Source organism: Corapipo altera, unplaced genomic scaffold, assembly GCF_003945725.1.
Source record: "Corapipo altera isolate COAL_440 unplaced genomic scaffold, ASM394572v1 70, whole genome shotgun sequence".
In the NCBI taxonomy this organism is placed as follows: domain Eukaryota; kingdom Metazoa; phylum Chordata; class Aves; order Passeriformes; family Pipridae; genus Corapipo; species Corapipo altera.
In genome coordinates, this window is record NW_020884911.1 from 3,139,358 (window position 1) to 3,163,991 (window position 24,634).

Consider the following 24,634-nt stretch of genomic DNA (forward strand, 5'->3'; position numbering starts at 1 on the left):
CTAAAGCTTTAAGTCCACTACAGGCATGTGAATACCCCTCCATCACAAGAGGCTCTTGATTATGCCTGAGACCTGGGACCACAGGAACAAGTGTGAAACAGTGAGGTATCTTCATCTGTCATCTGCCCCACTCCCACAGCCTGGCTCACAAACAAAACATGCCACAGTAAACATAATCCATACATCACACCCTGACACCAGTGACCCCATTAGCGAGCCCAGCCTGTCCCAGCCGGAGCACCCCCCCCAGACATCAGCAATATAACGACCGATGCATTGAGAGAGTATAATAATAATAATTGACAAATACTACTAAGCTGTGGAAAGCTACTAGTGGATGGTGGCATACATAGTTTACTTTTTACTCCAGACAATAACAACATGAGCAGAGAGACACACTGTGCTGCTCAGGTGAAAGCAAATCGTGTGGGAATTAAAGCACTCACAAGCCTGCGGCGTGGCTTGCTCACCATTCCACTGCCAGGTTAGGCTGCAGTTTAAGTTTCTGCATAAAAGATATGACAGGATGCAAAATCTCAAGCAGTGTTATCTGTACAGCAACTGTGCTGCAGAGGAATCACAATAAAAACCACGTTTAACAGAGGAATCACAATAAAAACCTTGTTTCAAAGCAGTACAGTAATTGTGATTCAGGAAAAAAAAGGGAGAAAAAAAAAAAAACCAAAAACAAAAGAGAGGCTGATCTTTCCAAAAAATATATTGCCACTAGAAAAGCCAAGGTAATTATTCTTCTATTTCAGAAATCAGGCTTGGGTTTTGTTTGGTTTCTTTATATAAAGGTCCTTAAGCTTCTACCAACACTTTTATGATTTTCTTCCTAGTGCCCTGTGACTCTAGGACAAAGTTTGAGATAAAACGATTATAATAAATAAGGACAAAGTTACTCGGGAATTAAGGACACTGCTGCAGCCCCTCATCTTCTTAACTGATTAAATGAATGGAGCTTTAGTGGAATATATGTCTGAGAAAATTCAAAGCTAATTTCTGTTTATAATTACTGATAGCACACAAGCATCCCTTCCAGAAAGCCTCCTCTATCACCCAGAAAGCAGATGCAAATATGAGTATAAAGAGGGAGTGCAATGAAGCCTGTGGCAATGCTCACATTAACTGCCATGAAGTCAGACTTTACCCCATATATGTACATGGCTACACACACACACACACATTCCTCTGGTGATTTTTGACAGGCATCACTGGTATCCTAACTCGACGCCTGCCACCTTCCCCAAGTTTTTCCTAGACTTCAGTGGCTGGTAGATGAGGCTCTCCGTTAATCTGAACATAAATAACCTTAATGGGGTTTATTTACACCGCTGTGCCTACCAAGTGACTCTCCTGGCTGCAGGGGAACCACTTGGGATTTACCCCCAGGGTAACTTGGAGCAGGATCTGCCCAGCAGACACTTTCCTCTACACCTGTCCCTGCCCTCAGGTTTTGCATGAGCACAGAAGCAGGGAGAGGACTTCAAGCATCTCCTACTGCTGCGCCCAAGAGGAGCTTTTGTAACCTGCTCAGCTGCTGTTGGGCACAAAACCAAAAAGTTGGGGAGGCTGGCATGGCAAAAAGCTGCTCCCTCTTTTTTTTTTTTACTGCAAGATGCATCTGGCTTTGTGGGGCTTCCAGTACAAGGGGGTTTCAGGAGCAGCATCTCCACGAGACAGAAGCCAGGGACATGATGTTCTGCTCCCTGGAGCCACCTTCATCCCTCTCACAGGAGGGCACAAGGTGCTGAAAGACCCAGCAATTTCCACAACAGGCGGGGGGAGGAGGGAAATAAACCCCCAAACTTTTAATTTTTGTCTTTTCCATTTATTTTTGAATTAGCATTCAGCGTCTGACGCTGTGACATGGATAGCTAAAAATGTGTGTGCGGATATGTCATCCATGAACAAAGTGGCTCATGTTTGTTCTTTATTATTTAGGAAATGCACATTAATTACTGCAGATTTTTTCCTATACATCTACAGTATCTCAGACAGAATTGCTGAGAAGGTCTGCAGAATAAAAATGTATGGGGTAATTAAATGGATATTTATAATTAGAACTTAATAATTTGCATCAGGGACAAATGAGCTCTGATTTCAATCTGTAGTGCATTTAGATTAGCCTGAAGATAGTGTAATTTGATGTTTTACAGTCCTCCTCTCAGATTATGAAACAATACAGTGTCTTTAAAGCGGCCGTGTTTGTGTCAGGAGTGCGTTAAGAAGAAGCCGCAATGAAAATGTTTGACAACGTGAAAGTAGCCATAAATTACACGACAACTGTGTAAAAGTCGTGATGAAACAAATAAAGAGCTGACCTATAATGCATCTGATTCAGCGCCGCGCCCGGACCACTCGGCTCATCCCGGCGCGGCGAGCGCATCCTTCCGCGCGGGCTACTTAGCACCAGGAAAACTGTAAATTATCACTAGTCAACCACATTGATTTTTAGTCGACGTTTCAATCAGTTTGAAGTAGAAATACTACCCAGCTGCCCCGGTAGCCTCTCAGCCAAGCCGGCTGAGAGGCCGGAGCCTTTCCGCTCGCAGCTCCGTTACAGCCCCATTGTTCCCACTGTACAATATTTATCGCGGGCTCTCCAGACACAGGTACTTGACCCCAAGGTCACCGCCTTGTCTCCTGGAAGTACAACCTATCTTTGTTCCCAGCACCGTTTACCCCAAATGCAGGGAGCCCCTGGAAAGCCTGCTGCCCCCCCCCTCACCCCAAACACGCACAGATGAATCTCCCCGCAGGGACGTGGCATTGCACGTGCGCCCCCAGACCAAGAGTCTGCACCTCCACGGGGCGAGGGGTGAGGCGGCCAAAGAAAGCGAGGGGGACTCCTTACCAAAGAAAGGTCTTGGTAAAGAGCAGGTCGGTTTGGAGATGAGACCACACCTTTGCTTCTCTTCCCAGCTTTGCCCAGCCACCAGCAGGGAGGAAGGGCAGTGTGGCTGGGACGGCACCGGGCTCTCGTCCCACTCTGCCACAGCTCTCCTGCCCTACCTGGGGCGGGTCACCCCACCTGTGCCCTGCTGTCCAACAGGGGTTGCCTATCTCGCCCCAGCACTGCCAGGGTGTACAGGGTGTATTCATTAACATCTCCAAGGCACTCAGGTCCTTGGTAATGGATGCTGTAAACACCTCGATCAGCAGATAAGAGGGAGTCCTGTGCAGGCATTACACACCGGGAGCCGCACACGTGCGTAGGCAAATGCCTGGGAAAAAAATTCCGGGGTGCCAAGTCGCTGGGAAGCCTGCAATCGAACCAGTTACAGTGTGACACGCAACGTGGAGAGCAAGGGAAGAGAACCAGCTTCAGGAGGGAGATTTCCAGACCCAGAGCCCTGGCACCCGGCCCTCGTGGAGCTGTATCCCACAGCCTCTTCCCAGCCTTTGTACTTTCCTCCCACAGAGCAGAGCTCAGTGTGCTGCACATCACCAGCTTCTAGCTAAGGATGCAAAGGAGAAGGAGACAAGGCTGGGATTTTCAAACCGTGGCATGTGACATTTCCAGCCTCCTCAAAAGCGAGGACCTGCAGACCTGGAAGCCCCACATGGAGTGAGGTGGCCAGGCAAAGCTTTCACCAGAGGCCATTCCTAAGCTTGCTGCTCCCTTTCCAGGAGGGGCAGCCATGTGAGACAGAGCCTCAAGCGCCAAGCAAACCTCGTCATTCCCAGCAAGGCATGATGCTGGGAATGCACCGAAGGGACACAGGACAGGCAGCTGACCCCACCTGTTCCGACCTACCCTCAACACCTCTGCAAATGCTGCCCTTTGCAGCGGGGGGGAGCCTGTGTTTTCCCAGCTATGCCCTTTCCACGCATTTTGAAATCCACCGCCCGTCAGCGTGATGGGAAACAAGGCATCGAGATCCTCCTTTGAGGAGTCTCTTGTTTGACCAGAGTACACATTATTCAAATCAGCTACAGTGAAACGCAGTTAAGCTGCTGTTTGTTCCAGCACGATGAGACCGGCCTGTTAAAAAGCAAAAATGTCAGGATGTTACAGGCTCAGCCTCCTGCCAAGACTGGTAAGTAGCTGAACAACTGTCAGAAACAGCATAATCAGAAACAACAACAACAAAAAACCCCTAAAACACTGTGAATTCACACTGTGTTGCCGAGTCACGGGCGCGTTGGGGCCACCTACACTCCCAGCCAGGTTCCCTGGGAAAGCTCGGATCCGGTGACCTCCCAGGTAGCATCCCTGCAGCCTCATTTACTACCTCCCTACTACATCCACCTCTTGCAAAGCAAGGAACTTTAAGTAAGAGAAATGGTAACCCAGGAAAGATCTCAGATTTTGCCTTCATCCTCACAACAGCTTTGCAAGAAAGCACCTCGATGTCATGCACAGCCCAGCAACGTTCTGTGACAGTCGTGTAAAGGCTGGAAGCGCAGCCACCTTCACACCAAGCACAGGTCTGCACTAGGGGATCAATTTGATGTTGTTTCTAATAAGGTCATTTAAATGGGTGGGAGCCACCATATAAAGCTGCTGTCCCTCACAGGCTGTGGCTCTGTGCTGGGTCCGTCCCTGGGGTTTGCCCTCCCCAGCCAGGCAGGCATTGCCTTACAGATGCTTTTCACCCCCCAAGTTTAACTCCTCTATCTCTGAAATCTCCCAGACACACGCACGCCCCTCCTGCTCTCACACTCTCCAGTTTAGTTTGCCTCTCAGAACACCAACCCCCTTTTTTTTTTTTTTGTCCTGGGCCCTCAGGTTACTGGCACGGCGACAACTCTTTTTTCCCCAGCAGCGAGCCAGGAAAGATGATAGAACCTGCGTGCGTGGCCAAGGGACTGGTCTCAACTGGTTCAGAGGGAAAAAATGGAGCTGTGTCTTTTTTCCCCCCTCTCTCCCTCTTCTTGCCCTTAGCCAAAAGACCTGGGAGCATTTGATGTACAGTCAGCAGGTATTAAAAAAAAAAAAAGAAAATTATTGAAAAGGCTGGCCGGCTCTGGGGCTGTGACACTCTCTCATCAAACTCTGGACTTCAGCCAAGTTCATCTGTTAATGGAGAGCCACAGCCAGGGCCTCCCCCCCCGCCACTACCCCCCTCTCCCTCCTCTACCTCTTCCTCCCTCCTAAAAAACTAGACATCGATTATGTCTGTGCTTTTCCCTTTCTATTCAAGATAAACAAAGTGCTTCAAGTTCAGGGCACACCCTGGGACCCTTGACAAAGCAATCTATCATCCTGTCTGCTAAACCAGTCTGGCCACACCACCGCCGAGGAGACTAATGCTTCCAGTGTACAATTTTCCCTTTGTGCTGCTGCCCTATTACTAGTAACCTCTTTTCTTCCCTACCTTCCCAGGAGCAGATGTGCTTGACCACTTTGCCTAAGCCCCTCCTGGCAAAGGCATTTTTTGCTGAAAGCAACCTCAAGAATTAAAAAAAAAAAAAAAAAAAAAGGAGCCGAGCCCCTGCCTGCCCCCCTCCTCTCCCTGACTCCTGACTCCATCCCTGTGTCCACCAAAGAAATCCAGCACCGAGCGTGACTTTTCCTTCCCCACTGAAGATTTCTTCTTAAGGAGTGAGTTCGGGTTTAAATCATATCCACTAATTCATTCTGACTTGCAATTAAATGCAAATACACTTTTATAGCCAGCATGGAGTGTATTAATTTTAACAGCAAATGACAAAATAAGAATACAGTCCCTCCAATACCAATAATGAATCGCACTATAAATCACGTTAGTGGTCACATTCATTAAAGCTTGTAAAGCGCTTGGAGATCCGCGAGCGCAACGTCTACGAAGCAGCATCAGCTCACCTGGACCCCACTGCTGTCACCCAGGTACCCCAGCCAGGGGGCACAGCCAGCCCCCTCCCACAGGGAACACCCCACCAAGTGCAGGGGACCCAAATCCACGCCCTGTCCCCCCTCCCATCAGTGCCACAGGGAGGTTGGTGCTTGCCAGGTGAGCGGCGACAGCGAGATTCGAGATTCGCAGCCCAGTGTTGAGGTTGGGTCTCACAGCAAGGCCAAAGCGTCTGGGCAACACGATTTAGGTTAAGGGAAGGGTGCTCTAAAAAACAGGGCAGTTACAGCAATTAATAGGAAACCACAAATCACCACTTAAGGGCACTTATTAGCGGCCAGCCTGGCCTTTTCCTAATGCTCCCGGCTGCCAGCAGCTCTTACCCCTTCCCCAGGTCCACACAGCGCTCCATTTGCTTGCCAGCACTAAGATCCTCTGCACTGTTTATTAGCCAACATGGGGGAAAGTGAGGTTTTTCTGGCTCCTTTGTTTTGTTAGGACAGCTGTGTGCCATTCCCACCCCCTCCCACCCATCCTCTCCTAAAGAAATAATTAAATCCAATTAGGACCAGAAAGTAATTTACATTTTGGTTCTGTGTAAGACAGGGAGGTGGGGGAAGGCGAAAAAAAAAAATCCCATAAAACACATTGCAATGAAATTTCATTCCTTTGCTACTTATTTGTCTGCTTCTGCTTTTGAGGATAACTCAGGCTGCACTTTCCCTTGCTTGCATGGACTGAGACGGAGAGGAGGAAGGTGGAAGAGAGAAAACTTGTTCCCATTCCCTGCTCTGTGAACAAGACAGTTCTGCTGGGCAGCCCATCCTGCTCCTGCTCCTGCTCCTGCTCCTGCTCCTCCCCTCGCCCTGCCGGGGGCTCCTCTGCCGCGGTTTACTGATTTACAGAACCTTGGTATGTGAATGGCAAAAATTCCTTGGCATAAGTGTATGTTTGCTGATCACATTTCAGATCATGTGTTGTTCATTATTATGACTTGCTCAGAAACAGTTTTGCTACAGTTATGTGGGTTTGCCTTGGATATTTTTTCCTCTTTTAGTACATTGAAAACATCATGGGGGGGGAAGTGAATGAGAAAATGTTTTTGTGTCTATGTTACCTCAAACAGCTATTTTAAAAAAATTACGGAAAGGAATACACAATATTCCAGGACTGGGAAGCAAGGGGGGAAAGGAAATGAGATTAACAAATCATTTCTTAAAGACCAATGTGATGTCAAATTTTGAAGTGGAATATTTTCCTTTGGATGTGGATGGAATTATATGTGGATTTGATATTTATACTCTTCTGAACTCTCTAAAAATATATCCGGCCCAACTGATGCCTTGAATTTAATTTGGTGCATTATTTAAGCAGCCAGAATAAAGACCTTTTTGCCAGGCAAGGCACCAATGTCAGGACCTTCTGCAGCGCAGGGCAGCAAGTCCAGGACACACTGATTTCTAAAAATACTCCCCCTTGCCTTCTGCAGAGAACTTTTTTCTGAGTTCACATTCTGGCAATTAGAAAAGCAAGTAAGTCATCGCTCAAGAAAAAACAAAGTTTCCAAACACCGGCGTTTCGCTTTCACCTGCGTCCTAAAACTCCAGCTAATCACAGAGAGTTTGCTCTGAACTTCTCCAGAGATCCACCTCCATCTTTGCTCGTGGGAGATGGGACACGTGGGTTTTCCCTCCCCCGTGCTGGTCACCTGGGCACTCTCCGCACCCGGCGCAAAACACGAACATTTACTTTTTTTGTCGTTTTCATACAGTAAATTATCCATTAGATTTCATCATATCTTACTAAAGCAATTACATCAAGAAAATGATAGCGCGTGTGGAATCAATTATGCATGCACTTGGCCAGGGACCAAAGGCTATGAAGTCGGAGAGGGCAGAATCGTTCGACACACACAAATAAAAAGCCCCTGGATCTCACAGATGGACCCCATCAGTTCATCTTACTGCCGAAAAAGTTCATGCACTTAATAATTTATTTGTGTTCTGGATACTGTTTCCCAGCTGAATATTAACAACTTTGAACTGAACCACGCTTTTAGCGTGGTATGGGTGGAAGTCATGGAAGGGCAGCAGTAGGTCTCCACCGAGGTTAAAATTATACTTCTGTCCCTTCCAGAATGGTCATTTTCCCTCTCTGTTTATTTTCTTTCATTAAGCAGTTCCTTTAATCAGGGTATCAGTTTCACCCTCGCGATTCATCTTCTTACCCAGTGATAAACTCTCAAACCAAAGCTGAGCATCAATTACCAAAGACGGACAACTGAAGGGCTGAGGCAAAGGCAAGAGCCCAATCCCACAGCCAGGAGTCATGGTGCTCCCAGGACAGGGACCCACAGGCCAAGCCCCATCCAGGCAGGAGGAGTGGTGGACAGCCTCCGGCACTGGCCTGGCATGGGATGCCCGGGCAGGTTACAAGAGCTGGGAAGGCTTCCAGCCAGGCTGCTCCCAGTTTCCCCTCCCAGTTCACAAGGAGGGTTGGACAATTAATGCCTTGCCTGGGCAGGCAGGAGAAGAAGACCCTTCCTTGCGATGAGGCAACTGGAAGACTCGACTGGAAGAGGAGCAGCACCCACAGCACAACTTGCTCCTACGAACAGGGCGCTCCCTCCCCGGCACAAGCGTCCCCCAAACGCAGAACCACCACCCCAAAACCACCAGCAGCTTTGCACACACACACACACAGAGCACAGGATCAGGCCCGGGGTGTGCGTGTCTTCAAGGCTGGTCATGCACAGAAGGATCCAGGCACTACCATATCCTGCCCTGCCATCACCTCTCCCTTCTGCCCTGGCATCTCCAGATCATGGAAAAAAATTCTTCTCTATCTGTGCACGTAGAATTATTTTTTAAAGGAATGTCTCCCCCAAATGGGAACAATTTCCTTCTACACTTCCAACCAAGTGTACTTAACATTAAAAGAGAACTGATAGAACATATTTAATTACTCAAGGTTAGACTCCTAATTCCTCAATTCACTAAAGGAAACTTGGCAAGAAGATGCATCATTTTGCTGCTTTCTACTGGAGCATCTGAGGGAGAAGAGCCACTGAGGCAGCTAATACACAAAACATGATCAAAAGTGATTAACAACAGCTTCATATGCAAATTGCATTAATGAAGGAGTGCAAAGTCATCATGTAAATTAAATATGTCAAATCTCTTGGTGAACTTTCAATCTTGAGAAGAAAAAACACCGCTTTAATTTTTTTACATCATCAATTTTCCAAGATTGAAAATCTAAGAATCTTGGTGCTATAAAACAATTTTCACCTTTTTTTTCTCCTTCAGCAGCCTGACAGGCTGGCCTGATGTGTGCCGAATGCACATGTTAATAGGCCAATCAAAAATGCAAAACAATTCGCAATTACTGCAAGGACCTAATGGTCATTAGAATTTACAACTAGGTAATGAACTAAAGTCTGCCCACACCATGCATATTCATAAAGCAATTTAGCCTTTGAAGATTAAAGAAGTGCTTAAAATTCAAATGAGCTTTAGCAAATTATCAGTAAGATTCATCCAAAAAGCAAAAGGGTTTTTCTTCCTGTGATTTCCTTATTTTTTTAATGCAAAATTGTTATATCTTCCAGACGGAGCTTCAACTAAACACAGGGCTCCGAGTCAAGCCAAAGGGGCTGGAGACAAACAGAGGCAGAAAACATTGTTATGGACTTTGTTCAGAAAACTAAGCCCTTAAGAGCCAAACCTATCTCTAAACATGGTAATTTATCAAAAGCAGCACAGACTTGCTCATAGGCAGTATTGTGTGCCGCTCTCCGAGAGCAGATTAACAAGATTTCCACCACCCTCCAAAAAAGCCTTTTTCCCCTCAAGTCACATCTTCCGTGTAAACAGCAAACGTATTATAAAAACATTATTTTCATCAAAGTGCAGCAGCATTAATTTTAGGGACTCGCTGCGTTCAAAAAGGAGGGATGAAAAGCTCTCCGCACCGGAACATGCCACCGAGAAAGTCGCTCTGCTCCCGGGGAGCGGAGCCGTGGCCGCCGACACCGAGGAGTTTGCGGGGCCACCGCTCAGCGCCAGCGGCCGCTCCCAAACTTGGCTCTGATCTCAGCCGGCCCCCAGCAGGGCCTGATCCTGCCTGCACCTTCCAAAGGGTACAGAGGAGGGGAGGCCGCTTTTCCAGCGATCCCAGGGGCGGGAGGAGGCTGGGGAGGGAAGGCTGCGACCGCCTCCTCAGCACCCCAACTTTGAAGGATGAATGAACCTCCATACAATTTCTCACCAGGCTTCCCCAACCTCGTGGCTTATCCTACCTGCACACTCCTGCAGAGCTAAAAAGAGGATGCCCAGAGCTGTGCTAATGCCTTGTTTTTTTAATATTTTAACATTTATTGGACAAAAAGGGCCCGTGCGACAGCAACAACAGCAAACATCTGGATCGGCCACAAGTCCCCAGTTTTCACAGATTCCCCCAACACTAATGTTACTTCACACGAGGAGAGTTCAGGGAGGGCCACTGTGGGATGTGACAGCATAAACTGCGATTAGATTAAAGCCAAAAGTTTAGAAACTACTGCCGGGTCACCGAGCTGTTGAAGGCCACGTCTCCCAAACTGCCTTCAAGACATCTCCCCCATTAGGACATTTTTCCCCCTGCTTTCTTTCGCTGCTTCCCGAGACATAAAAAACACACCACTGGGCTCTGAGTATTCCTTAAAATAAAGCAATTAACTTATTTCCAGGCTCCAGCAAGCGATTGTGACAGCCTCCCCCCGGCAGAAAGTGGGAGCCGTGGTCCCTGACCCCCGGCCAACACAAAAGAGGCAGCCCCAGCACAATGCCTGCTGTCAGCAACTGAATTATTTTTATACAGGAATTTTTATCTCTATGGTACAAACAAGTATGTGTCTGTGCTGACTTGTTAAGCAATCCACTTGTATGTAGAATAAGATTTTTTTTTCCCTGCTACCAGTCACACAGCTCTAAGATCAGAAGAAATACATACTCTTTGAAGCTCCTCAAATGTTTTAGTTAAAAGGACAGCAGTTGTTTTCAAAGATCCAAGAGTATCTTTATCAGAATTTAATTTTTCCTTATTGATTTTTTCTAACGTAACACAAATTTAACACAGGACAGTTTATAGTTTATTACAAAATAATACAGCCTCTATCTCTTTTTCCAAATGCATCCCACTGTGTTCCAGCTCCTCAAAGAGAACAAGGCTCCCCAACTACTGTTTCCCTTTGCACAACAACTATTTCCTAAACGTGAAAATCAGCATCAATAAGAGAGAAACACAGGGAAAAGCCCCCGGCCACCCTCGCACAGTAAACGCTCCGTTCACTGGAGATGCCCCGGCTGAAGCACGACAGTTTTGCTGATCTATTCTCTCACTCCACAAAGAATAAACTCAGTAGCTAAAATGCAACGAAACCCAGATGATTCATTCAATGTCCAAAAAAAAAAAATAAAAAATATCCAGCTGTGATGCTGAAGCAAAGCAATTCCGGGTGACAAATTAATTGCTGTGAATTTTGGGGAAAGGGAAAACAACACATTTTTATTTTTGCATTTTTTTACTTCCCTACCTGCTAAGTCAACTAAGCAAGCAATGAATGCAAAATTAAACTCCTTACTTCCTAGAGGAATGAGGAAACTGTGTAGTCATTTTAAAAAGGTACTAGTTGTAGTAATAGCAGTAATAATAACAATAATAATATTATCCACAACAACAATAATAACACCACTAAAGGCAGGGCTCTTCTTTGAGCCTTTGTTGTTCAGCAGTAATTCCATTGTTTATTTAGGCAGAGGTTTTTCTATCTGCAGCTAAGATCAAATTGTAGGTGTAACTGTTCAGCGTTCAGGCAAAGCAGCAGGAGGATGGAAGCAGAAAGCCCTTGGTTTGGACTGACCAAAGCTCCCCAAGGGTCTCCCTCCACCAGAGCATCGGCTCCGGTGCGGATCCCGCACCCTCCGGAGCTGCTTCAGACCTCAGCAGCACCCTGACAACCTGACAACGCCTACCTGGAAGGGTAGAGTGGAAGCACTGCTTCTCCCGACAGCTGTTTCACAGGGATATCGAGCCTCCCTGCCTTGTCAGCAACGTAGCTATTTGGCTTTTGCCTCTTGCCCCACTCTTGGGTGTTTTGGCTGTTAAGCGCAAAACGCAAAAATCTGAGCTCCATACCCATCGAACAGGGGGAAGCAGTGGGGTTTGGGGATTTTTTTTTTTTTTAACAGCAACCTGCTCAGGTAAAAAGTTCCAGCAGAATTGCAGCAGGCGAGCGGGGAGAGGTCTCCGGGGAGAGCGGAGAGAAGAAACACTTTGGTGCACTGTCTGCAAACCCAGAATTCAGCAGCTTTTTTTGGCAGCCAATTTGTTTCAAGTGTTTTGTTTCAGGAAACGTACGTATTTTTCTTTGTGCATTTTGTGGATTTACTACAACCGCTCCTGACAGCTGTTGATTCAGTTAAATGAGCACATTATTAAAAATCCTAGAACACAGCCACGCTGAAAAACAGACACCTTTGGATGGAGCTGAAGATTTGAACACACAAGAAGATGCAAATGAAATCTCTGAGAGGGGCATGTACAGCCTGGGCTGTGCCTGCAGCTGGGGGGGCAAAGGAGGCTCCAGCCCCTGTTTGTGGTGACTCTTGTTTTCTTTGTTTCAACCAGACCTAGACGCTAAAAAAAGAGTGAAAAGCAAAGCAAACGATCCCAAGTATAAAAAATAAATGTTTGCTAATACTTGAAAAAATTACATCCCCAGTGGGCTGGCATTGATGTGCCTCAAATAATTCTGCACCGCACTTTTGTTTTCTTTCCTTACTTACTAACCAGTTTTGCAGAGGAAGGACACCTATGTGAAACGAGGAGGGAAAGAAGTGGATGTTTTCATTTTGGTTTAGATCAAAGGCAAACAAGAATGCAAACTGTGGCATACTGAATATTTTTTCCACTGCTGTCATTCACACCAGGCCATCTAAGTTTTATACAATTCCCCAGCCCGGCTGCATATTAAGCTGGCTGTGTACAGCTTTATTATAGCATGGTGCTGAGGAAACATTAATATTCCTGTGTTGCATCTGACAGGACATTTACATGCGCCCATCTGAGCTCACACCTGAGAGCTGCTCCAAGGTACAGTAGCTGTGCTCCGATTGTAAAGGCAAATGAAGAACACAAATTCCCTGCTGGGATCGGGGCTGACCTCACCACACCCCACACCGCAACCCTTTCCCTTGCCAACCCCAGGCAATGCCACCTCCGAATGAAGAATGAGCCACCAAGTTACCAGCCCTCATGGAAGAAGAGCAAAAAAAAAACCTCACTGAAATATTTTAAAGATGCACAGCGAGTGCAGCTGGCCAATAAAGGTTGGAAAACAAACTGGCTGAACCCCGGGCGGGATGCGTTGCATACTAAACCTGATTAGAAAGATGGGGAGGATGTTTATGGGCTTTAAAACGGGTTTGGCATTAACACAGGAGGGTTTGAATACTGTGAGCACTTGGGTCTGCCCATCCATGGGGGTTTGTAGTCACTGGTCCAGCTCCTGCAAGAGTTTGGTCCAGCTCTGGAGGAGCAAAGTGCACCCAAGATGAGGGCCCTAAAGAGCAAACTGTGTTTCATGGAAATTCACTATCAGATCACCTCAACAGCTTGGGGGATTTGTGGGTCCATTGATGTGCCTGTTATTTTTAAAAGTGTGTCACAAATCACAGCAATCCATGTACTGATACCAGCCACTGTGGGCCCAAACCTGCTATGCCTGACATTACCAGGAGTCTCTGCACAAAGTGAGATAAAATATGTTCATTAGCCCCCGGGGGGGGACACAAACAAGCAACCAATGGTTAATTTTAGGGCCATGCTACTATATGAAAATACATATATATGTCTTAATGTATTAAAATATATAGGCTCGGTGTATTTTACGAACTCGTGCAATATCCCAGTAGCTGACACATAAAATCGAGCGCTCCCGGACAGAAGCTGCGTTCAGCCTCCTGCCAGTGGGAAAAGACAACCTCCTTGGACTCACGACACCCGTGGCAGCATCACGACCCCAACAAAATCACAACAAGGTAACGAGAGATCCTCAGCGATTAGCTAAAAAAAAAAAAAAACAAAAAAAAACACACAAAAAAAAAACCCACCACAAAACAAAAACACACAAGTGGCAACGTGCCAGGCCATGTCCAAGCTTGATGCTAAACGCCTTTTATTGCACAAAGCTGGTCCTACTGGATATAAAAACAGACCGAAGCTTGAAGGGAATTCTGTCCAAAAAGATTCCCGTAATGAGGATGCGTGCAGGCAAACAACTGGAGGCCGAGCTCCCATTGCCCGACGGTGCCTCGCAAGCCTCTTCAGCCTCCCCTATTATTTGAATGAAATAAGAAAGAGCTCGTGGGCCGAGGGCTGCATATACAAAACGGGGCGATGCCAATAGGCCTCCTCCTCTTTAAAAGAGGCATTACCAAATTATGGGAATGTTTAGGGAAGACTTCGTTTCTCCCACCGGGCTAATTAGAAGGTGTTTAATTTGCTCCCTGCCTCAGTTTCCATCGCCCAGCGCTGGCTGTTGGGACTCGCTGCGCAGGGCCTCGCGTTTATTACGCGCGTGATTTTCAACGCTCTCGGCACGTGATGCCAACGTGCACCTTCCAAGATCCATGTGAAGCTCAACATGCGCCGGGCTGCCTCTTAAACCACGAGCTCTCTGGATGCAGCGACGCTTCTGCCCGTGGAGAGCTCCACAGTTCACTGTCCCACACGCACAAAATATATTTCTCATCCTCTAGACCACCAGAACATCTGATTTGCAAGAAACAGAAACAATAAAAAAAAAAAAAACCCACAACAAAAAACAAACAAACAAAAACACCAAAATCAAACCAGAAATATTCAGGGCACCACAACACTCTGCTGCTCCCCTGCAAGGTTCTCACCGAGGCAGAGGGAAACTTTCTACCCTGCTTCTGTGCTGCGAGTGAACTCATATTTGTGTTTCCAATAAAGAGCCATTTTTACATTAACTGTCTGGAACAGCAGGGAATAGGAAAACTAACACAATCTTTACCTCGTACAAAGGATGATATTGGTGTCACGTGTTCGCTTCTTCAAAAAACGCTATTTATAAAAGGGAATGGGGAAAGCAGGGAAACTATTGACTCTTCTCTGCATCCCCACGCGAGCAGCATTAGAGCAACTTTTTGATCCCCTACGTTTTTTTACATTTTTCCCCCCCGAGAAGTAAATTTCACAGCCGCACAGGCCACCGCCTTTAATTAAGCTTTCAAAAGTCTTCTGACAATGCCAACAATTGCAAGACACTTCTAGAGCTCAATCATGCAATCATCATGACACTTCTATTTACAATTTGTCTTAGAAAGAGTTTCTCTGACATTGTACTTTGACAAAACAGCCAAGCTGCCGGTTCACAACCTTTCTCTGTCTTATTTACAAATACAGCTTGTACGCAGCGCTCCAAATCTCGGGAGCGGGAGCCTTTGGGCAGCACCCTCACTATTTTTCCTGCTTGCCATATTTTACCCAGCCTGTGCCCTCTGTTTCTTTGTATGGGGAAAGCAGAGAGAATCTGACTCCAAAATATGCCCATATTCCCCATTCTTTCTCCCTCTCTATCTTTAAGCTTTCATCTCATTGTCCAGATGCAATGATAACTATTCAACGCAGTCAGTAATATTTATTTTTTTTTGTCTCCAGAACAAAACAAAATAAGGAATCACCATTTAAAACCTACAGAATTATAATGGCAACTACTAATAACAGCCCAAGAAAATTTCTGCTCAAAGACATTATCTCCTGAGAACTGTAATAATCAAATATACTCGGTCTGAAATTTAGTACCAAATAATATCCACCTTCCCCCGGTTGCTGCAGACAGAGGGTTTTCTTACACGATTTTCCCCACGTGTTTTATTTGAATGCCACGAGCAGCTTGAGAATATAGGATTCGAGCAGAAAAAAATGACCTCCCCTCCTCCTCCTCCCCTCTTTGTACAGTAAATACAGCATCCACGGATACACACTCGGCATTATACAGGGGAATACACAGCAGCACTCCAAAGTGTTCCTCCAACTGCATCCAAGTAACATTTAAGATCCTTCCTCACCCAAACCCCAACCTTTCATTAATTCCCTCGGATTTATACATTCAACAAACAAACCGCTAAAAACCTGACACGGGCGGACGATAAATATTTCTCCAGCCTTTTCAATAAGTGAACAGCAATTTTACATTCACTGATCTCCAGATACTTCAGTTAATATTTCCCCCTATTGTAAAATACGAGAGCGGATAACTAAAGCCCCGCCGTCGCCCTCACTGCAAATCACGGGCTGCCGGTATCTGGTGGTGAGGCTTTGACATACATATTGATGAAAGCTGCCTCGTTGGACCCACACAACATATCCTATTAATTTTCGGTTAAATTTATGGCGTTTCAGCTCCAGCGCTGGATCAGCATCACTCAAAATTTTTACAGCAAGGCAGAGCTGTGGGCAGGCAGACACCCACATGGAAGAGCCAGGTACCTACACATGCCTGCACCCATACGGATCTCACGGCTCCTGCACAGGTTGCACACACACACATATAAGCTCCTGTACTCATCCCTGCCTCTGGAAAACGGCGAGGATAAAGAGCAGCCTAGCGACGCTTAAAACAGACATCATTTCTCCCTGCATTTGGATGATTCGCTGCCTTCCTTCCTCGTCTGCAGATCCTTAACCATTACTTATCTTAAGATGATATTTTACTGTAACACCCCAAGTTACTGACTACAAAACTGCAGGCAGAGCACATACCACACCCAGAGCTCACCCACCTCTGTATCCAGGGCTAACCTGGAACTCGTCTTTCAGCCTCACAACTAATTGGGAACATTTTTACAGTGCTACAAAATACGTACCTTCTGGTTTCTTACCAGAAAGAATCACTTCCCCCAACTTCTGTGTGTTTTTCTATAGGCAGCCTGTGTCTTTTTTGTACTTTTTAATTACACACTCATATCTTTAGCTTTTTGCATTCTTGCATAAAAATCAGATATAAAATAGGAGAATTGGAATAGCCTGAGGTTCACTGCAGGGGCCTTCCAGAAGCCTGAACTCCACAGCTCAGGTTCAAAGACCCTCTTTGGTAATTTTACTGCCAGACCCCACAAACTACTGGCTACAAGCAACGGGTCACTCCAGCTATCACCACACTTCTTCACGACACAAGAGATCTGAACTCATCCAGGTGAAAGGGGAGATGAAAACACAAAGCATAGGGATAGTGCAAGACCCCATAACTCCTGATGCATCTTCTCCCCTTCCCATAGCCAGGCTGCGTTTCCAACCAACGGGAACAACGAAGTGTCCCTTTGGTTCTGGCCCAGCCAAGAAGGTGCAGAGGACCTGCACTCTTGGACCTCGTCTCCACGAGCACAGCTGGGCACCACCACACGAAAAACCTGGGGCAGGAGAGCCCTGACAACTGCAATTTGGTCTCTACTCATCACCACGGACCCTCCTGCACAGCACTGAGCCTGCTCCCAGCCAGGCCCGCCCACAGAGCAAAGGTGATCCCAACAAGTAAGAGCGAGCAGGATCAGGTCCCTGCCAATGTGCACCTCTCCTCACCCACTGCCTCTGCTCACCAAACCATTTACAGTCAGTTAAAACCACGGCCCTTTCGGAATTAACAGCCCCCTAAAAGCACATGAGCCCCAATCCCTCTCGCTTCGCGTCACCCGCACCACGCAAAACGAGACTTGGTTCGCTGAGTCTCCCGCGCCAACCGAACGCCGGCGCAAAACCCCTAGTGGAGGAAGTTCCCCTCACGCAGAACTCCCCAGTGTGTCCATCCCTCCAGCCCAAGGACCTATCTGGGACCACGGGGAGGACAGTATGTTTTAATTCTTGCTTGACAGACGCTGTGTTTTGTCTTTTCAGCAGAGCGGCGCCGTACGTAAATACAGCGTTACATCACACCGCCACTCCTCCATATTTGGTGATTTAGGATGGCTCCAGAGCTCGGAAGACTACAAATCCCTTCCGCCAGGCTCTTGCTTCATTAATCATGCCCTGCGCTTCTGCTCGTTCCCCGTCAGATCACAGGCAGCACATGGAAATGGGCACTGCCCTCTACCACTCTGGGAAAAAAACCCCACCTTCAACATCCACGCCTGGGAAGCGCAATATGGGGAATCGTTGGGGTTTTTAAGTCTCACTCAAAGTGTAGCTTAGCAGTAGCTGAGCCTCTGTTTCCTCTTAAATGTACAGATATTCACGTTTCAAAGAAATACCTATTACTCTGCAGAAACAGTACGGACTCGCCCACACGCCGTACGCGTGTGCACGCACACGGCTTTGCACACAGACACGTGCACAGACAGACACACACACCCCCCAACACTTATCTGCTGCCACCACAAAACCTCTAAAACTCCAGCTCTCCAGCACGATTTGACGGCCGGTTTGGATAAGCCAGGGAGGCTGCGGGAGCATCCCACTGAACCTCCCGGAGCCTACTGCCCTATTATGGTTTAACTCTGTGGCCAAAGCAAGCCCAAGACAAGCTCCAGCACATCATGTGATGATGTACTGCGCCTCCGACAACCCCGAGCGGCCCTGTGGGCTCCCAGAAGAGAGGTACCGGCAGTGCTACATCCCAAACACCGCTGGAGGGGAGTTTGAAACTGGTTCAGGCATTTGTTGGTGTTGATACACTGCGGTCTCGCCTTTTTCAACCAGCAGTATTGGTGCGGTTTGAAGTGATTTGCAACGCTCGCTACAAATGGGTAGTACTTTTGTTTACTAGCAGGGTTTTAAAAGCAGAGCGTGCCTTGTTACACTCCCAGGGCTCTGGGATTTTCTTTCACATGGTACACTCTATTTTTTTGACCTCATTTGTGAAAATATCTGCACAGCGAATGGCCCTCCTTTCTTTAAAAAAAAAAAAAAAAGCGCTATGAAACGGTATTATTCACCCTATTTTTTTTTTAAAAATCACATTTCATATTGTTTGTTGCACAAAACAGAACTCTGCCTTGGACATTTGTACGGCTGACATGTGGTTGTGTAAACCGCAAACAAAATCAAGATACATCTGTCAAAACCACATCAGAGACAAGAGAGAGCACAGCGAAGCATTTATCATTTGGCTGAGGAGGCAGGCTGCAGAGAGCAGCCTTTCCTGTCAAACCAACCTTTTGAAATTTCCAACATGCCCTTAAACTTTCCGAATAAGCATGTCTGTGCGCTTCAGCAACTGCCCTCTCTACTCTGGCCTGGCCAGTCGAAAATGGCATCTTAAAGTCAAGGTCGGTGGTGTCACTTTGCCATGGGGCTGTGTTTAATTACAGTCCATACGCTGACAGCCAATATGGAACCAAGGCTGGCTGATGCTCGGTTAACTCTTTCACCCCTGACTTTGCCAAAGACTTGAAAGCTCCTTGCTGTATCGTGCTCTGAAACCTCCTCCCGCAGCGCTACGGCAGGAGAGACACCGGGAGACGGTGGCTACAATACAGGCAAATCACGAGAGCGGCCTCAAACAATACCGCTGGAAACACCGGCTGGCACGGCATGTGCCTGTTGCTCCTGCCGCTGCGCAGGCACTAGGAAATACCACTCACCACCAACCCAAGGCAGGGAAGGTACTGAACACACCACGGGCCCGTCACGGCGAGCAGAACACAGACAGACACAGCAGTTCACAACTGCCAACACGCTACGTTTGCAACTGAAACGGAAATAAAACTCGCAAACACTTCTCCTTGCTTTAATTTACCTGCTATATGTTCCTGTTTAGGGCAAATTCCTCTAGATGACGTTGATAAACAATCGTCATCCTCTGGCGTAACCTGGATGCCAACCTCCACAGGATTGGATGCTTTTTTCAGCTCACTTGGTGAGGGTGAAGGTGGCTTATCCACAGCCTTCTCTAGGCAGAGACTGCCATTGCATTGTTTCCGTTTGTGCTCAATAAAAATAAGAATGTCCCCCAACGGAAAGTTCATCTGACACTGGCCACAAGTGAGGAGGTCGTGGTCCCCTTCTGGAGCTCCCAATGTGCCATGTTCAGGTTCGTCATCAGTGAGAATGGCTTCAAGAGGTTCGGCTGCAGTTTGAGAAACAAAAGGAGAATCATTAGAGCTCTCGGGAAAGGCACCGGGCGCAGAGGGGGGAGGAACGCGCCGAGCCCCCTCTCCATGAATATTACACCCCTCTCTCCATGTCCGCCTGCTCCCCCCCCAGCTAAAGCCATGCAACACGGCTGTCAGCACGGCAGCGAGGAGATGGATTCATCAGTTACGGGGAAGAGGTTTGGCAGAAGCAGCTGTAGCATGCAGAACTCGGGAGAGCGAGCACCGCAACTGTCCCCGTGTTCCTACACGAGGGCAAATTTCTGACTCGCCGAACCGTTGGGTGCTAAAACTGAACGAACAGGCAGGAATAACTGCGAAACTCTCGTGCTACTACGAATACGGTGTTTTATTGCTGGATGCATTATTTATGTATATGAATCCAAGGCTAAAAGCACTGCACACACACACTCTCTCACACCACATGGGTGTGTATCTTCCACGAGCCAGACCCACTTTCTGAAATTCAGAAGCCCGAAATACAGCGTAGACAAAAGGTGTTTGAATATACACAGATATTGCATATTCCCTGTCCAGGCCGTGCAGGAAGCGTGTGTATGTGTGGAAAAGAAAAGAGAGGGAGAGCCAGCCCGCATGGCCACACACACCCGGGCACCGACACCCAGGGCACACAGAGCCCTCAGAACACACGTGCACACACATACGTATGGATTTGTGTCACTGTCCCTGTCGGCCTGTTTGCGGCTTCCAATTCAAAGAAAAAAAAAATCTAAAGGCAGTAGTTATTCGTGGGGGAGGGAGGGGATGAGGCAAATAAATAAATAAATAGATAGACAAATACATGGCAGAAACCAAAATGATAAAAAGCAAGTGCAGCAGAAATGCCTGCGGGGCGGGGGGGGAGGCACCTCTCACTTTTCAGCTACTCCTCAGGATTCAAATAAATAGCAAATTCACCACCGAGTCCACCCAGAGATATTAAATGGATGGGATATTTTTTAGTACTTAAGGAAACAAGGCAATCAGTCATTTTGTGCTTTTTAATCCTGAAATAAGGGAATGCCTAAATTATCTTGAGCGTGTTAGCACTGGTGGCCCTCAGCATCTAAAAATCAGCCTGGCCAAGCAACTGCCACATTTCCTCGCAACAGTGAGAAGCGCCTTCTTTAAACTCAAAATACCTTGGCTAATGTTGTCAAAGTTGACAAATTTTCTGAATGAGCTCCAAAAAGCTTCATTATGAGGCTATTTCTGCTCACAGAATCGTCAGTGGATGCTCTAACGAGGCAGACTCGGCTCTCTTTTCTGTTGGCTTTTTTTTTTTTTTTTAGGTTAAATTTGCAGAGAAATACCTTGGCAATCTCTGTGCAGTCTCCACCACTATTGCCTTTCATGAGGTAAAAAAAAATAAATACCAGCAGCGTGTTGGTGTTCCTCTGCCTGCGCAATACCAACACGCACGCTAACAGCAGTGAGCAGGGGGAGAGGGTACTACAAATACAGCCCACCTCAAAACACTGCCAGGTAATGCAAGAGAGACAGAATACAACTCCTAAACAGTTAATCAGCCTGACCTTCTTTAGCTGGCTGCCAATTTCACATTTAATGAACTTAAAGCCACAGAGAATCAAAAAATAGATTTTAATTTGACTGCACAATATTGGAACTGATTTTGATAAAGTGCAAAAATCCAGTGAACTCAGGTTAAATTTATTTCAACCCTACCTAGGCTGAATATTGAGGAGGAAGATCTGGAGTAGCTCCCAGTTGTGCTGCGTAAAATAATATTGAAAGAGCACACTACCTCGCCGTACCTCAGCTCCAACTAGGACACAGGGATCCAGTCCATCATTTCTTGCCTCTAGTACTACTTCTAATTTAACGTAAGGTCAACCACAGGAATATGAAGGTTACATTCGCATTAATAAAAACAATGTCTTAATCGCTGGGGTTTTCTCCTAAACTTACAGACCGACAAGAGCAAGAGGCAACAACGTGAGTGCGTCTCACACTCCTCGGGAAGCCGGGAGAGGAGCAGGGTGTTTCTGCGGGATTGCCGGGGCATGGCTGTTTTCCCTCCCCAGCCGTTCCTTGCGTTCGGACCGAGAGGGAGTAAATTATTGCAGGACTAATTCCACCAGTAGCTCGCTGCACGCCGCAGACAAAGGTATTTTGCGAATCTAAGTTCGAGCTCAGCGACCCTCCGCAGCAGAAGACACAAAACCACCCGTATTCCCCTCAGAACTGGCTTAGCGAGGAGCTCTGCATAATCATTACTCAATTATAATGTTTTCCCGCGGCCTGATTCCTTTCTGACGCTGTCACTATTATTTAGCAGAGGAAGGTAACCCGCTGCTTCAACACCAGACAGTTAAAAGTAGCGCTGAGCAAAAATAGACTTTGCTAAAAGTCTGTACGGACTGGGCTGATTTACAATCAAAACCAGGAAATGAAGTGGTAATTCAGAGGTTGCTGATTACACCTCCACATTTCACCTAATTAATTTTATAGGAGGCAAAGTTCTTGAAAATAACAAGATGATCAAATGTACAGATATAAAATCTGTAACCTCAACATTTTCTATGCTCTTAACGTAAATTATTGCTAATTAACAAGAATTATATACTAATGTATGAAATACGGCTGGCACCGTGTTCGCTGCAAAACATTTGGCTCCTGATGGAGGCAGAGCCGACAAAAAATATGCTTTTTATTATGACTGCTACTTTTAAAACAAAATACAAAATACCGGGATTACAAAGAAAACACCGGAATACAATTCACCTGGTCTTGCCTCCGATATGCAGGATCCATCTTTTAATTCTGGGGCAATCAAAATTCCCTGCCTGGGTCCCTAATCATCCGTCTCTATTTTTCATGCAAATTGCCCTTCCACCAACATGTCTTTTCAGCTTTCCCCCTTCGCCCTCCTACTCCCCCCTTCTTCCCCCAGTTCCCAGTCACCAAAACAACCGCACCGGCAAAAGCGGGATGGCTTTTGGAGTGTCGGGAGAAAGGAGGTACTGGGGGTGATGGGGATGGGAGGGGGAGATGCCACGGTACGGTGCGGGGAAATGCCCGCGGGGCAATAACGCGGGTGCGCTGTCGGGGCATTTCCCCGCACCGTACCGTGGGAAGGATGGAGAGGGGTTGTTTAATCCCAAGTTTGTGTCCTGGGATCGTGCGGTGCAAGGAAAAGACTTGGGGGTACAATGGGAATCGCCAACACGTTAGGGGGGGAGGCAGGGGAAACCCGGGGAGGGGGAAGGCGAGCATCCCCCGCTGCCTCCCGGAGCAAGCAAACTCCGCGCAAAATTAAGAACAAAGAAGGAGAAGGAGGGGGGGCGTGGGGGGGGTGGAGGGGAGGGAGCTGGGCGCCCTCCCCCTCCCGCCGGCCGGGAGGCAGCGGCGGAGCCGGCCAGGTTCAAGTTCGCGGGGCTGCCCGGTTGTTTGATCTCGCTGTGCCTCCTAGCGACCGAATCGGGCACGGAGCCCGCCCGCCGCCTCCGCCGCCCCGGCCCCGGCCCCGCCGCCGCCCCCCCCCCCCCCCCCCCGGGCCCGTCCCGGCCGCCGCTACCGCCCCGCACGTGCGGGAACTCCGCGCTGGCCCGCGGGTGCCTCGGCGTGGAGCAGCCGCGGGGATCCCGCCCGTCGCCGCTGCCCCGGGGGGCGAGTGGGAGCCCCTCCACCCCCTCCTCCGGTCCCGGGGTCCCGCCGCGATCCCCCCGTTCCCCGCACTCCTAGGGCCGACCGGGGAAAGCACCCCCCGTACCCCATTTCGAGGGGGATGGGGGGGCGCACCCTCGTAACCCAGTGATGCTGCACCCCGAGCCCGGCCAGGCAGCCAAAATAAAAAAGCGCCCCGAAAAGTAGCGGGGAAAAACGACCGAAGGCGGGGGGAGGAGGAGAGGGGCTGAGCCCCCGAGACACCCCCCCCGGGTTTTAGGGCAAACTTGGGGCAGGCAGAGCCTCCGGTCGGCCCTGCCCGCCTGCAAAAAGCCAGCGCTGCTTCGCTCCATGTGCGAACCTGGCTGGAATGTTTGGGCGGCCGTGGGGGAGAGAAATCGCGGCGGAAAGTTTGGGGGGTTTTGCGAAAGGCTGAGGGAGCCAGGGACGGTTGGCAGGAAGAAGCGGCCCTGGGTTTTCTGCCATCCCTGGGAGGGAACAAAACCCGCCGGGAGCAATGGGGGAAAGGAAAGGAAGAAATAAAGAAAAATAAAAGAAGAAGGGGAAAAGGAGCGAGGAGAACCATGCAGCATTTCCCCTTCCCCCCGGCTCACCCCGAGGAAAAGGGGATTTTTTTTTCCTCTCCCTTCCTTCCCACCCCCCTCGCCCCAAACCTTTCCAGCTCGAGTTGCCTTTTGTTGTGCAAAGAGCGCTCCCGCTTATCTTGCATCTAGCCCTGCTGTGTGTGGTGGCGGCTGGAGGGAGGGACGGAGGGAGCCGGAGAGTTTTTGTTGCGAACGGGGTGGCGGGGCTCGGGGTTTGTTTTTTCTCTCCCGGGGAGAGCGGATTTGGTTTGGGGTTGAAATGCGGCGGCGAGAAAGGGCCGTTCGCGGGTGTGAGGGTGCGAGTGTGTGTGTGCGTGTGTGTGCGCGCGTGTGTGTGTGCTCAGCCCGGGCTCGCTCTCGCCTGTGTTTGTTGGCAGGAGGCTCCCCGCACACGCGGTGCTTGTAAACATTCAGACACGAGATTTTTCCCAATCAAAATCCACTTCCACTTTTTTTTTTTTTTTTT

The 24,634-nt window shown here is 48.1% G+C and overlaps 1 protein-coding gene across 6 annotated transcripts in view; it reads right to left on the reverse strand.

The window, feature by feature from the left end:
* BCL11A (BCL11A, BAF complex component) overlaps nucleotides 1-24,634 on the reverse strand; it is a 130,165-nt gene that overhangs the window by 46,633 nt on the left and 58,898 nt on the right. For all 6 annotated transcript variants that reach the window (XM_027653834.1, XM_027653830.1, XM_027653832.1 and 3 more), the window contains one exon: nucleotides 19,582-19,911. In XM_027653834.1, coding sequence (XP_027509635.1) covers nucleotides 19,582-19,911 — 330 coding nt within the window. The remainder of the gene's footprint in view (nucleotides 1-19,581; nucleotides 19,912-24,634) is intronic.